At 45.6% G+C, this 15,473-nt stretch overlaps 1 protein-coding gene across 2 annotated transcripts in view; it reads right to left on the reverse strand.

The window, feature by feature from the left end:
* CLPB (ClpB family mitochondrial disaggregase) overlaps positions 1–15,473 on the reverse strand; it is a 143,099-nt gene that overhangs the window by 65,118 nt on the left and 62,508 nt on the right. For both annotated transcript variants that reach the window (XM_086678222.1, XM_086678223.1), the window contains one exon: positions 4,821–4,949. In XM_086678222.1, coding sequence (XP_086534348.1) covers positions 4,821–4,949 — 129 coding nt within the window. The remainder of the gene's footprint in view (positions 1–4,820; positions 4,950–15,473) is intronic.

Raw genomic sequence — 15,473 nt, forward strand, 5'->3', positions numbered from 1 at the left:
AAGTTAGGTGAGGTTCATGACTAGAACAACCAGGTTAAAAAGTTAGGATGAGTGGGGGCGCCTGGGTGGCTCAGTCGGTTGGGTGGCTGACTATGGCTCAAGTCATGATCTCGCAGTCTGTGGGTTTGAGCCCCGCGTCGGGCTCTGTGCTGACAGCTCGTAGCCTGGAGCCTGCTTCGGATTCTGTGCCTCCCTTTCTCTCTGCCCCTTCCCTGTTTGGTCTCTGTCTCTCTCTCTCTCTCAAAAATAATAAGCATTAAAAAAAAAAAAGTTAGGATGGGTAGGATTCTTTTTTTATTTTGTATTTATTTTTTAACAAGTAAGCACTGAGTATTTTTGAAGTAAGTAATACAAGACCATCTATAAAGTGCCTACTTTGTAGAACCTACACATGCCCTAAGTCTGACAAAACCACAGACAGCAGGTGGCATACTCCCATTTCCAGAAGAGGAAAGACAACCTCAGAGCAGTCAGGAGCTTGCCCAGGACCACACACTATTTGGTGGCAGGGCTGGCATTGACATCCTGACTTCACAGTTCATGTTCTTTCCTTGCAGCTTTCTTCAACTGGGTTTCTCCTCTGAACCACACATAGGAAATTATCTCAGTAATGATTTTCTCAATTCTCCCATGAATGGTGGTGGATAACTCGTACCATTTCAGCTGCCTGGGAGAGGAGTTATTCCCTGTGTACTGTGGATGCCTTAGAGCATTAGGGCTCAATTCTCTGGAGGAATCCTAGTTGAGAAAGGCTGCCATGACTGGAGGTATGTCTTAGGAAGATGGATTTGGCCATGGGATCACATCCCTCGGAGGAAACAGCTGCAAAAACCCTTAACTGCCCTAGAAATACTGGGATGAGTCAGCTCTAGGGGCTTGAGGGAGACGGCTCCCTACCTTCCCCAATTATTCCTCATCCCAGTCATCCTGTCTCTCCCTCCCTGCGTCCCTCCAACCTTTTCTTGTACTTGGCAGTCAAGAGCAGAGGCAGAGCTTTCCTGTTCATAAGCCAACAATACAGGCAGAAGCAGCATGTTTACAGAATGAAAACCACAAAGATTTCCACTTTTGTATGGAGCTCAAGAATAGAGAATTGCTACCTGTGAATTCAGAACTCAGTACCGTCCACGCAAAGCTGTCTGGCAAACTCTCATTATCCTTCCTGATAGGACTTAAGCACAACCCCTGCCCCCTCCTCCCAAGCTTTCTGTAACTGACTCCACCTCCCTGCTCACTAAGCAGAGGTAGGTATTTCCTCCTTTTGTTCCTAGAGCCCCTGTCCTCCAGCTCCCAGCCAGACACCCACCCAGCTGTCACTGCCTGTTTCCATATCTATCTCCTCTACCAGTCTGAGAGTCTCTCAGGGTCAGGGTCAATCTGCCTGATCCATCTTAGGATGCCCTGAAGTCCACGGCCTCAGAGATGACAACTAGCTAGCCCACACTGACAATGCAGAGCTGAGATTTAAAACCAGGTCTGTCAGGGGCGCCTGGGTGGCTCGGTCCGTTAAGCGTCCGACTTCAGCTCAGGTCATGATCTCACGGTCCGTGAGTTCGAGCCCTGCGTCGGGCTCTGTGCTGACAGCTCGGAGCCTGGATCCTGTTTCAGATTCTGTGTCTCCCTCTCTCTCTGCCCCTCCCCTGTTCATGCTCTGTCTCTCTCTGTCTCAAAAATAAATAAACGTTAAAAAAAAAACAAAAAAATAAAAAAAAAATAAAACCAGGTCTGTCAGACTCCCAAGTTTGTGTTCTTTTCACTATGTTTCAGGACCTCCTAAAGATGAAGACATAGCCCGTGCTAAGCACCCAGCCCAACCCTGCAAGAGTTCAGAGGTGGTGCAATCAGAATGGACCAGAACATCAGAAGAAGCTTCCTGAGAAAGGGAGACCCTGAAGAGCCCAAGGGTCTAAATGAGAAGAGAGGGAACACAAGGGTGTTTTAAATAAGTTGTGGCAGAGACAGAATTAAGAAGCCTTTAGGCAGGAGCAGAGGTTTAGCATGGGGAGGAAATAAGAAGGATTAGAACTGTCAGAGGAAGAGCCTGACTTCTCTATACAATCATGGTGCACCTTCCACATATCGTGGATTTTACAGACATTATCACTGGTCCTCACCTAACCCCTGTGATACTTCCCAGGTATTATTTGACAGACAAGAAAGCAGGCCTAGAGAGTTAAGTTGACATGTCCAAGGCAATACAGCTAGTAGGTGAGGGAAGTGGGATTCAAACCCAGGTTGGCCTGACTCTGAAGTCTGAGGTGTCCTTCCTCAGACACTTTCCTGAAGTGACCATGCCTCTAAAGGGGTCAGAGAACTTCCCACATTAACAGACTGATGCTGCTGCCTGGACCACCTCCCAGTTCTCATATGGGGACCGCTGGCCAGAGGGCAAGAGCGGCTGCTTACTCTAGCTCTAACCCTCTACAATCTGGGGGCCCCAAATCCCTATGGATGAAGTAATTTCAAAGACAAGGGTTCTGTGTGGATCTCGTGAGCACAGGCTGCCCTGTGCCTATGCCTGCCTTGGATCTCACAGAGAGCCTCCCTCTAAGTTGCTGCAGCAAAGCCGGTGGCAAATACAGGCCCTGCTGCCTTCCCTGAAACCCTTTGGAAGAGGTCACCTAAGGTCAGAAGACTTTGGAAATGTGACTGGCAATAGCCTCTAGGACAAGGGAGCAGGATCTTGCCTCTCGGTTGGCTGGTCACACATACAGGCAGACCAAGAGAGGTCAAAGGGGGAGGGAGGTTAGAAGTTGGCAGGCCTGCAGGCCTTGAGTGACGGCCACTTGTTCAGGTTGGGAAAGGAGAAATAAGTGGGTTAATGGTTTTGGCCCTTGAGGCTGGGAGACTAGGGCAGGGGGTGTAACTAGATGCTGGGTAAAAAGGCAGGTGGGCCAACTGTAAAGTTGGGGGCTAAGGGCATCTGTTCCAAGTCAACAGGCAGGAACCATGCCCCTGGAACGGCTCAAAGGACCAGCCTTGGCCTGGAGGGGTAGGGTGGGGAGTGCTTCATAAAAGGCCCGTGCATCTTCATTTCAAAGGTGTTCGATCTGGAAGACTGGGGAGAGGGTGTCTCTTTAGAGTGAATTCCCTGTCTGTTTGGGGGCTGAGGGGAAGCAGGGAATGTAAACCACTGGACAATGGCTGGGAGTATTGATTGATTTTTAAGGCACAGCAGAGAGAAGCCCCATGGTGAATGCTTCAATTCTTAGCTACAAATGTCTTGTCTGAGATCTTTCCAAAGGACAAAGTGAGTAGCATCTTGCTTGAGACGTTTTCTAAGTCTCTGCTTCTGAGAGCAGTGAATTCTTGCTCTGAAAGCATCAGTCATCCCATCCGCAGACACCCCTGCACTGTCACCACATTCATGAGCAGTCCTATGCTTCACAGTGTTCATGTCCCAGGCCCAGGCACACTCTGCTGCCTAGGCTGGGGGGATGGGCCAGGCCTGGGTTCTAAGCCAGCATGGCTGTGGCTGACAGGAGGTGGCAGGGTTTGGGGATTACTGGAAATCCCTCCAGCCCAGCACATGACAAGGACTAGAATATGATCTGGGAATATTAGGTTGGGGAGGCAAAGGGTCTAGGACTGAAAGAATTTCTTTGAATACTGGATTTTGAAAAAGTGATTAGGTTGCAGAGGACAGTTGGCAGCAATTATAGATAAGAAAATAACAGTGTATTTTAAAAAAGATATTTCAACCAGTCAGAGAAGAACTAAAATGGAATGGACTCCTGGGGAAGAAGTAGGGTTCCCTCAGTCTCTGCCAGGATCCAAGAAAATGCCACCCTGTGAGCTCTTGGAGATTCCTGCCAGGAGGAGAGGGAGCAAGCAATCAGGGTGACCTAGAGGACTTCTGAGGCCCCTTCCTGAGCCCAGGCTCTATGAAGAATGACCACTGAGAAGAATCTTGGCCCAAGAGAGGGTCCCTAGGCTCTCAAGAAGTGGCAACAAGGGCATACACAGGCAGTCATGTGCCACACTCACTCAGAGGCCTGGGCATGTCACATCCTGGCAAGATGCTTCTTTCCCTACCCCAAGAAGAGGCCAGAGTGGGATAGGGGGAAGTGGGAGGGAAAGTGACAGCTTGGGAAGTATTTGGCAGGGTGGCAGGTAACTCTGTACCAGACCTAGACAGAATGAGTCCAGCCTGTCTGGGGATGGCATATACTGCCTTTCCAATTAAACCAATGCTCTCCAAAGGGAGGGTATTCAGTCCTGAACAAAGATTTATTGAGTTCTTACTTTACGCTAGGTACTGTACTAGGTGCTAGGGACTAATTAGTCATGGTTCCTGCCTTTAGGAAGTTCAGAGTCAAGTTAGGGAGAAGGCTACTGAACACATTAAACTAATTCCAGATTGTGACAAGAGTCATTACAGGAAAGAACAGGGTGCCATGACCCAGAGTAATGGAAAGGGCCTAGTTTAGACTGAGGTGGGGGGATGGGATCAAGAAGGATATCTTTGAGACCTGTACTGGTAGGGATTTGAAGGCCTCCTGTCTTGTTCCACTAGCCCTGCTCTGGAGGTCACAGAGGAGAAGAGAGGACAACTTACGGGGAGAGTCACAATCAAAACTCAGAGTGTGTGCAGACAAGGAGATGCTGTGGAATACGACACACACATAGGAAAAGAATATGTTCTAGGCACAGAAGGGCAAATCACACATGCCCAGAGCCACTCTCATGAAGTGCAGCCATCCTTGAGGCATTTCCAGCTCTGGAAGAGTAACAGAGCTCTGGGGAAGCATTTCCAGAGCAGAGAGGTTGCCAGGTACTCTTTCCCTGCTAACCCCCACCCCCATCACCCACACGCTCACCTCCATCAAGCAGCTCCTTGACTGTGCGGTAGTCATCCGCAAGGACGGCGTAGTGCAGGGCTGTGCAGCCCTTGAAGCTGGCACGGTTGTTCAGCCGGTTGTTGAAGTCATCCTCTCGGGTGACCAGGACTGGAGGGACAGCAACACAAACCCTTCCATTAGCAACAAATGCCATGAGCCACCAATCTCACCTTTTTCTTGGTTCTTTATTTTCCTCCCTCACTCATGTACCTGCTTACTAAACACACGATGTACCTACTAAGTGCTGGGCCATCTGTGCAGGGCAAGAGGTGGTAAAGCAAAACCAGTTAATTCCACAAATGTTTACTGACATTTATTATGTGTTAGGATTCATTTGGGTGCACAGAAAAGAGTCAGATATGATCCCTGACTCAATCCAATGAAGGAGGCAGACAACAAACAGATATTTACAGTGCTATCGGAGATAAATGCTATGTTAGAGGTATAACAGGATGATATAGAAAGCAGAGGGGAGCTTAGCTCACTTTGCGCATGAAGAGAGTATCCCAAAAAATGAGAGTCTTGAAGGGTGAAGAGAAACTATCCAGGTGAATAAAGAAGGTTGGGGTAGGCTAACGGAGGAGTCAGGTGGCAGAAAGAGACTGTTCTGCTAATAACAGCCATACATCTCTCTAATCTGAAGATTTTTACAATCTAGTGAGTATCTAACAGTATTTTGGAAAGAACTTTTTAAAAAAGCCATTAAAAATTTGAAACCACAGAAAAATACAAAGTAGAAAAGGCATCAACAGTTCAGCAACTCAAGAAACTACATTTAATATTTTGGTATATATATGTGTGTGTGTGTGTGTGTGTGTGTGTGTGTGTGTGTGTTACATATAAATCGTACAAAGCACATGTATATGTATCTCTCTATATATGTACATGCATATAGGTCCTATAATATTAGACCTTACTATATTGCAGTTTTGTTATCTTTTTTTTTTTCACTTTTTATGATGTACTATGAACATTTTTTTTTAAGGTAAGAAGGATAAGTATTTCGTGTGGTCAAAGAGCCAAAAACCCTTGGTTCGGTCCAGTGCTAATATTCATGACTCTCTCTAATTTGATACGAAAGAATCTAAAACCAGTTCCATCACTTCTGCAGGACCCTCTGGGCTGGGTGACCAGAGATGTCCCAGTGTACCCTGGATGGGTCTGGTTTACGCCTACTGTCCTGGAGAGTCCCAGTTTGGACAATAAATTGTAAGGTTATCCCACCTCTGGGGCCCCACCTTGGGAAATGAGACCACCTAGAACAGTAAGTATCCTGCATAGAGGATAGGGTTTCTTTTTTGCCTCATGGAGAAATTATTGGAGCTACTGTCTATGTTCCCACCTGAGTTGAGTTTGTTGGGGGCAGAATTTGGGTCTACCTACCTGTACACCCTCTTCCCTAGCCCATAGGGCTTGCAAAGGTAGGCCCCTCTTAACTCTCATTGGATAAAGGGTATAATTTAGTCAACAGGTAACCTTGCCTAGGTAGTTAAAAGCACCATACCATTTCTAAATCATTCTTTTCCAAGTGGTCATGGAATGGAGTCTATGCAATTCCCCTCTTGTGAAACTAGACTTCCTATTTAAAAGTCCCCCAAACCTGTCACATCTCTTCCTAATACTAGTAGACTTCACTTACTGACCTTCTACTCTTGCCTGGAATGGTCACTTCACACAATCTATTTAATTCTTCTAACTAACTTCTGTAGTAGGTATTATAATTTCCATTTTACAGATGAGGAAACTGAGGTAGAGAGGTCACATAGTCAATGAGTGGTTGAGTGAGGATTAAAACCCAGGTCTAATCCAAGTCCTCTTTCTTCTATTTTATTTTTTTAAGAGACAGAGAGAGCGAGCGAGAGCAAGTGCACACAAATGGGGGAGGAGCAGAGAGAGAATCCCAAGTAGGCTCCACGCTGTCAGTGCAGAGCCCGACGTGGGGCTTGAACTCATGAACTGAGAGATCACAACGTAAGCCGAAGTCAGAGGCTTAACTGACTGAGCCACCAGCACCCCCAAGTCCTCTTTCTTTACATCATATCATGTTGCCACTTAATTTTGCAAATAAGGGAATCAGAGCCCAGAGCCCAGACATTTTGGTCTTAGCCTTGGTTCCCACTCCCTCTACTTTCTCTGCTCAAATGAAGGTACAAGCACATTCTCCTTGGAACTTGCCTTAATAAAGATCGGTCTGAGGTTTGTCGCTAGCACCAGGATAAGCGAGCTTAGGTAGAAGCATTTCCAGTGTTTGGCTAGAATGAAGTTGGTGGAGTGTATAGTTGAAGAACAGACAGACTTTCTTGTAGTCTAGTCAATTAATGATAGATCAGTTCTTCTGCACCACACAGAGGCTCTCCAGACTGATGACCTCTCCCAACCCCTGAGTGTTATCTGACCTTTCCTGGAGCAAGAAGAACAGGAAGAAGGCCTCTGAATAGCTAACATACAAGTCCCACGTGCATCTGCATTTTCCCCATAGGTCGCCTTTAAGACCTAACTCAGAAATGACTAACTCTTAGTCACAAATAGTCTTATCAAATCATAGTAAGTGATCTTGTTTCCAGCCCACTGCAGATTAGGAGAAACAAACAAGAAGCCTGGGGAGGAGGCTTCAGAATCCAGCAGACTGATTAAAATCAAGGGCTGCCCAGGCAGGAAGGGAAAAGAACAGCACAATAAAAAGCTGAAAGAGGAAGTCACAGAATACAGCACCTCAAAAGCCCCTAAGGGTATCACTGAACTGCCACACAGGACATTAGCTGTTGAATATAATGATGAACCTAAGGAAAAGGGATAGTTGGTTCAAAAAAGCAGGAAGGATATAATCCATTTTACAAAGAAAACACATCACTTATTCAACAAACAACATTTACTGAGCATCAATGCGTAGTAGTAGCTTCTGGAGACACTAATGAATAAGACATGATTCTTGACTTTAAGAAATTAACAGTCTGATGCAAGAATCAGGAACAGACAAATTATAACACTGTTTTGTGAGGACAATGACAGAGGTATACACTGGATGTTTGCCATAAAAAGCAGATGAACTCAAGGAACACAGTTGGGGCTATTCGGTTCAGGGACAAATGTCAGCAGAGTACCAGCATCATAGTCTAGCTAATAAGGAATGTCTGTGAGGAGGACCCCTGCTCATCTCTGAGGTCTCATCTCTCACCATGCCCTTCCTAATGAGCTTTCTTGCCTCTGAACTTTTACAAATACTATTCCACTGCCTGGAACACTTTTCCCTCTCCATGCCTTCAGCTGACTAACTCCAATTCATTTTAGGCCTCTGATTAGAAGTCACTTCCTCCAGTATTACTCTTCCTAAATTTGAGGCAGTTATTCCTCCTAAGGGCTTCCTTGGCACCTTAAGCATCTCCCAATTACAGTATTTATCATATTCTGTTGTAACCATCTGTGTACTTGACTATGTTCCCTACTAGACCAAATGCTCACTGAGGACAGGAAGTGTGACTGTCTTCAGAGCTGTATCCCCAGTGTCCGGTTTGGTGTCTGGACATAGATACACACTTCACAAATACTTGATGAATTAGTGAATAAATGCGTAATACATAAATAAGGTCCTAATATTACCTTGTTTTAGAGTGTGGCTGTTAAATAAGTGAGCTCAGGAGCCAGACCCTGGTATTTGGATCCCAGTTCTGAACTTACTGACTGTGTATCTTGGGTAACTTACCTAACCTCTCTGTGCCAAGTTTATCTGTAAATGGAAATAGCAGTACCCTCTCATGGGATGTTTTAAGGATTAAACAAGACACTATGAGCAAAGGGGCTTGGAACCGTGCCTGGCATATAGTACCTCTCAGTAAATGTCAGCTATTATCCTTCCTGTCTGGTCTTGTGCTTCCAAAGTTCATTCTGTCTGTGAAAAGTGGTCCCATTTGGGGAATCCTGCATACACTCTTCCCTTCTGAAAGGCGCACTGCTGACTAAGAACCAGCTGTTTAATTTGGTGTTAGTCAGCAGTACCCTGTTTGACAGCTCTTTCTCCCTTGTCCTTGTTAAAATCCTGTAGCACTAGTGTTCCACAGAATACTCTTTGGAAGTGAGTAGTGTACTACAATCTCTAGAGCATTTTCCTTTCCTTATTTATTTCAGAATAAGCCTGTGAGATGTACGTTTATTTTCTCATCTCACAGATGAGAACACTGAAGTTGAGAAGGGTGCTACAATCAGTTAGGACCCAGTGCAGGTCAGCTAGGCCCATTCTGTGCTCTTGCAGGAAGCTCTTTTCCTGACATCACCCAATTTGAGAAGCCTCTCCCAGAAGATCTTGCTGAAGCCCCCAGATCATATGATGTCATACTATTCTCTATCCAAAACAAGTAGCTAAAGGTGGAAAGGAGGTGTGGGGAGAGGTGCGGCATGTGCCCTCACATATTTACCCACTCTCATTGAGGAAGAGTAAGTAAATCCACGAAAGCTAAAGTGACTTATTCAAGACTGGCTCACCAGCTGCCCACCAAGGTGGTCTTTCGAGGCCCCTGTCTGAGCCAATCCTCAGCCAGCGAACTGACTCCTTTCTAAAAGAAGACATTTCCCGGCCTCTACCAGCCCAGGGAGAGATGAGCTCAGGCTCCTGCTTCTCCTCTAAGTCAGCCATTCCCGTCTCTTCACCCCTCTGACCACAGGGAGAATGATAGCGCATCCCACTGCTCCCACCTCTGTCTTTTGATGTTGCAAAGTCTATACCTGGGTGGTGTGGCCAGTATGTGCCTGATGTGCACTCTGCAGGATTCCCTGGACTCAGCAGTGTCAAGGAGTCAGCAGAGGTGAAAGTAGTACCTGAAGCCCTTCATGTAGCCCTGGCCACTTGCCAGCACTGCTGAAATTACAAAAAAAAGCCACCGTCTCCCACAGTGAGAAAGTGATTTAAGGTAATGGGGTCATACAGTCCTGACTTTAAGCTCTGCCACTACTAAGTTCTTCTATCTGTAAAATGGGTATGATAAGAAATCATTTGAGGAACACTATGTGTTTAAATATTATGACAATCAAATCTGGTAACAGGGTTTTTTTTTTTAAGACATCATCACCACAAGTATTTACTAATGTTGCTCTCCCTTGGGTTAAGCACTGGGACACAGACATGAATCAGACATGGCACTTGTCCTCATTTGCAAAGTCTACGGGGGGAGACTTTGAAAAAAGGTATATGAGGCAAGATGGGTGGTCTCTGGTTAACAAAAGCTTTATTACCACTGCCTTGTACAGGGGAAAGGCAACCCTAGAAACGAGTGCCTCTCCCTCAGGCTCAGCCAGCCTCTACCTGCCACTCCAGAACTTGTGCCATCTAATGTCATGGAGTGTCTAGCGGTGCCTTTGCTTTTAAAGATGTGGGCATGTCTCCACGAGAGTAAATGTCTGTGACTAATCTGACAAATGCGAGAACAACCCCGTACATTTGTGCAGCATTTTATAGTTTCGAGAGTACTTCAATGTGACTGTTTCCTCATTCCATGACAACTTAGGACAGATGCCATCGCTCTACTCAACACATTAGAAGACAGAGGTAAAGAAGCTGGGTGGCCTGCCCAACGCACACTGCCAATTGGTGGTGGACCAGAACAAGATCTGGAGCCTGCCTGGCCCTATCCTTCATACTTCTCAATGCCCAGCTTCTGTCAGTGCCTGCAGGCTCAAGCCTCACATAAACCAGGGTTGCTCAACCTGGTTTGAAGCTCAGGATGTAGGTTAAATTTTTATCAGAGTCTCGGGGAAGAAGCCTTGGGCTCTTAGCTTCCCCCCGCTCAAGATATTGTATATCAGGGCACCTGGGTGGCTCGGTCGGTTGAGCATCTAACTTTGGCTCAGGTCATGATCTCACGGTCTGTGCATTCGAGGCCCACATCGGGCTCTGTGCTGACAGCTTGGAGCCTGAAGCCTGCTTCAGATTCTGTGTCTCCATCTCCCTGACCTTCCCCTGTTCAAGTGCTGTCTCTCTCTCTTTCAAAAATAAACATTAAAAAAAAAAAAAGATATTGTGCATCTATTACCTCTTTAAATCCTCGCTATAACCTGAGAGACAGCACCTTGCCAGCATGGGCAGGCCGACCTTTCAACCCATGTGGACACTGTCAGCTCTGCTTCTTGTGTTTGTCTTCAGGCAGGGGATGGGGCAGGAGAGAGACCTCCTGTGCCGGGTCACCACGAGACTATCCCTGGGAAGGGCAAGGCCCTTCATTTTCTTCCACAGCCTGGAAAACCCTCCTTCCTCTCCAAATCCTACTTGTTCTTTAAAGCCCTGTTCAAGCTTCCTCTTCCAGGAAGTCCTTTCTTCCCAGCTCTGCTCTGGATGCCTGTCATGTTGATTAGGCATACCCATCTGACCAGTTAATCATTTATTGCCTAACAATACCCCTTGTAATACTTTCTTGTGTTAAAATTTCCCTCTGACCCCCAGTTAGATCATGGATAACAGTAACTAGTTCATAACATTTTCTGTATATATTTCATATAGCATCACCTCAGTATTTTATACATCTATAGCACTCAACATGAGAACCTTCAACCATCTGCCTGCCCATGAGCACACCAACACTGAGCTCCTCAAAAGAGTAAGTGCTATGAGAGTCATACATGCACAGGGTCTAATGGCAGCAAAGACAGGGCACAGGTCATGTGGCTTGGGGAGGAATCTCCCAGAAGAACGGTCTTGAGGATGAAGAGGATCTTGCCAGATGGAGAGAGGAAGAAGGGCATTCTAGGAAAGAAAGTATGTGCAAAGGCCAGGGCATGAAGTCTGCACTACCTGGCCCCTGGAGAAACTGAGTCTTTCAGTAAGCCTAGAATGCTGCGGGCAGAGATGAGGTTGCCCAGGGAGGCAGAGACCTGACTCAGAGTATTTGGATTCTACCTTGAAAACTATGGGCATGCAATGCAATGATTTTTCTTAGGGGATTAAGCAGCATGGAGAACAGCAAGAACAAAAAAGATCAAGAGACAAGAGAACTGGATTCAAAATGACTTTCACTAACTGAAGATGCATTTCAATCCCTCTGTGCCCCCAGATTCCCTATTTTCATTTTTTTTAAGTTTATTTATTTTTAGAGACAGAGAGTATGAATGTGAGCAGGGGAGGGGCAGAGAGCGAGGGACAGAGAGAATCCCAAGCAGGCTCCACACTATCAGCACAAAGCCCAACATGGGGCTCGATCTCACGAACCACGAAATCATGACCTGAGCCAAAATCAAGTGTCGTATGCTTAACCAAATGAACCACCCAGGCACCCCCAGATTCCCTATTTTTAAAGTTGAAGAGTTTTTCTACACCAGTGGTTCTTAAACTTTAGTGGGAACAAAACCACCAGGGTAACTTGTAAAAAAAAATGTTGATTCTTGGGGCACCTGGATGGCTCAGTCGGTTAAGCATGTGACTTTGGTTCAGGTCATGATCTCTCAGTTCATGGGTTCGAGCCTCGAGTCGGGTTCTGTGCTGACAGTTCAGAGCCGGGAGCCTGCTTCAGATTCTGTGTCTCCTCTCTCTGCCCTTCCCCGGCTCATGTTCTTTCTCTGTCTGTCTCTAAAAAATAAATAAACGTTAAAAACAAATTTTTTTAAAATGTTGATTCTTAGGCCCCCATCTCAGCAATTTTTAGTAGGCAGGGCCTGGGAATGTACAGTTTAAAAAAGCCCTTTGTGTTGCTCCTCAGAGAAAACTCTAAGAAGCATCAAACTAGATGGTCTCTGAGGGTCCCTCCCACTCTAATGTTCTTGTGACAAACACAAGAAAGATACAAGGCTAGTCAAACCCATCCCACCTCCACCTGCTTCGTCCTGCTCCAGAGAAGCTAAGGATGTCTGGGCATCAGAGCACTCTTCCCAAGCCCTATGTTTAGAAACTTAGAGCAAAGCCCCCAGGACACCAAGCCTTGGGATGAGACCTCCAATATCTCACTTATACCTCCTTCTGCCTGCCTCCAGAATCCCAGTTGGAATTGGTCCTTTTACACCATATACTCTAGTCTATCTCCTCATTCATCCACCAAACATTTATTAAGTACTTTCCATGGGCTGGGCCATGGCCTGCAGAGCTTGTAAATGCTGCAAATAACACTGAAAGAAATCCATCTTTTATAAAATATCTCTGGCAGGAAAGAGTTCAGAATTTTGAGTTCAAGAGAACCAAATTCTGATCCTACTGACTCTGGAAAATTACTTTGTCCCTCTGGACCTCAAATTCATCATTGGTAAAATGGGAACATAAATATCTATGAACTGGGTTGCTGTGAAAATCAGAGATGATGTGGTATAGTAAGGGGCACAGGAAATGGTTGGCACCTAGGAAATGGCCATTTTCCTAGTCCTGGAGCTGTTAATATATCCATATTCCTCTGACTTTCAGAGGCTTTTCCTACCTAGTCCTAGTTAATGTCTCAACTCCTCCCTTTCTGCTGGCAAGACTCCCCATAAGAAGACCCTGGTGATCCTACCATGAATCCTTAGCAGGCAGTACTGTGCAGAGGTCAATAATGACTGAGGAGACTGGGGAGCAAAACTCACTGTATAACTTTGATCAAAATACTTAACATCTCTCAGAATCTGTCTCCTCATCTGTAAAACAATATCACCACCTACCTTGCAAGATTCAATGGCAAGCCCAATTAAAACACAGATGAAGGATCTGAGTGGATATATATACAAATGGCCATGAGGCACATGAAAAGATGATCAACATCATTAGCCATCAAGGAAATGCAAATCAAAACCACAAGATACAACTTCACATCCATCAGGATGGCCAAAGTAAAAAAGACAGGCAGTAACAAGAGCTGCTGAGGATGCAGAAAAACTGGACCCTTCACACCCAGCTGGTGGGAATGTAAGATGGTGCAGCCTCTTTGGAAAACAGTCTAGCAGTTCTGCCAAAGGTTAAACAGAGAGTTATCCTATGACCAAGCAATTCTACTGCTAGGTATAAAGCCAAGAAAACCGAAAACATTATGTTCACACAAAAACGTGTACACAAATATTCACAGTAGTATTATTCATAGTAGCCAAAAGGAGAAACAACCCAAATGTCCCTCAACTGATAAACGGAGAAATGAAATGTGGTCCATTCATTAACGGACCATTCAGCTATGGAAAAGGAATGCAGCACTGACACATGCCACAACACGGATGAACCTTGAAAACATGCTAAGTGAAAGAAGTCAGTCCAAAAGATCACATATTGTATGACTCCATGTATATGAAATGTCCAGAATATGCAAAGCTACAGAAACAAAGTAGATTAGTGGCTGTCTAAAGTTAGGAGGAGTTGAGAGGAAATGGAGAATGGAATTTCTTTTTATGGAGTGACGGAAATGTTCTAAAACTTGACTGCGGTGATGAATGCACAACTCTTGTGCATATATTATAAGCCACTAACTTACACACTGACTTTATATATTTATAGATGTATGTATTTTAGAAAGAGAGCATGTTGGGGCACCTGGGTGGCTCAGTCGGTTAAGCATCTGCCTTTGGCTCAGGTCATGATCTCACGGTTTGTGGGTTTGAGCCCTGGGCTCTGTGCTGACAGCTTGGGAGCCTGGAGCCTGCTTTGGATTCTCGGTCTCCTCTCTCTGCCCCTCCCCCACTAGTACTCTGTCTCTCTCTGCCTCTCAAAAATAAATAAATGTAAAACTTAAAAAAAAAAAAAGACAGCATGTGTACAAGTGGGGGGGAGTGGGTATGAAGGAGAAGGGGAAAAAAAGATAGAGGGAGAGAGAGGGACAGAGAGAGACAGAGAAAGAGAGAGAGAGAGAGAGAGAGAGAGAGAGAGAGAGAGAGAGAGAGAGGGAATCTCAAGCAGGCTCTACACCCAGTGCAAAGCCTGACGTGGGGCTTGATCCCATGACCCTGGGATCATGACCTGAGCCAAAATCAAGAGTTCCAACGCTCAATCCAATAAGTCACCCAGGCATCCCTGACTTACACATTTTAAATGACCGAACTGGGGCGCCTGGGTGGCGCAGTCGGTTAAGCGTCCGACTTCAGCCAGGTCACGATCTCGCGGTCCGGGAGTTCGAGCCCCGCGTCAGGCTCTGGGCTGATGGCTCGGAGCCTGGAGCCTGTTTCCGATTCTGTGTCTCCCTCTCTCTCTGCCCCTCCCCCGTTCATGCTCTGTCTCTCTCTGTTCCAAAAATAAATAAACGTTGAAAAAAAAAAATTTTTTTTTAAATAAAAAAAACAAATGACCGAACTGTACAGTATCTGAATTAAATCTCAACAAAGCTGTTATATTTTTAAAAAGTGTATGTAAGGAGGTGAGCACACTGCCTGACATACAGTAGTCAATAATGTCAATACATTTATTATTGTGCCCTTTCCTCTTCCTGATGCCACTCCAACTCTGACGAGAATCACCTCTCAGATTAACACTGTACAATGTGTCAGGCTCATTGCAAGAGCCCATTTCATACTCAGTAGAGGGTCACAGGTGAGTCCTGATGCCTAATACCCTAGGACTTAGAGTCTTTCTCCAATACTCAAATAAATATATAACTCTTGGTGAAGTAAGAAAAAAATGGCCTCCATTTATTGAGCACTTACTATATGCCAGGTATTGTGCTAGGAACTTTACAACTATTTTCCTCCCAAGAATCATTAGGCTGTTATTATTAT

The sequence above is a fragment of the Puma concolor genome, chromosome D1, assembly GCF_028749965.1.
Source record: "Puma concolor isolate L17-30 chromosome D1, mPumCon1.1.hap2, whole genome shotgun sequence".
Lineage (NCBI taxonomy): Eukaryota > Metazoa > Chordata > Mammalia > Carnivora > Felidae > Puma > Puma concolor.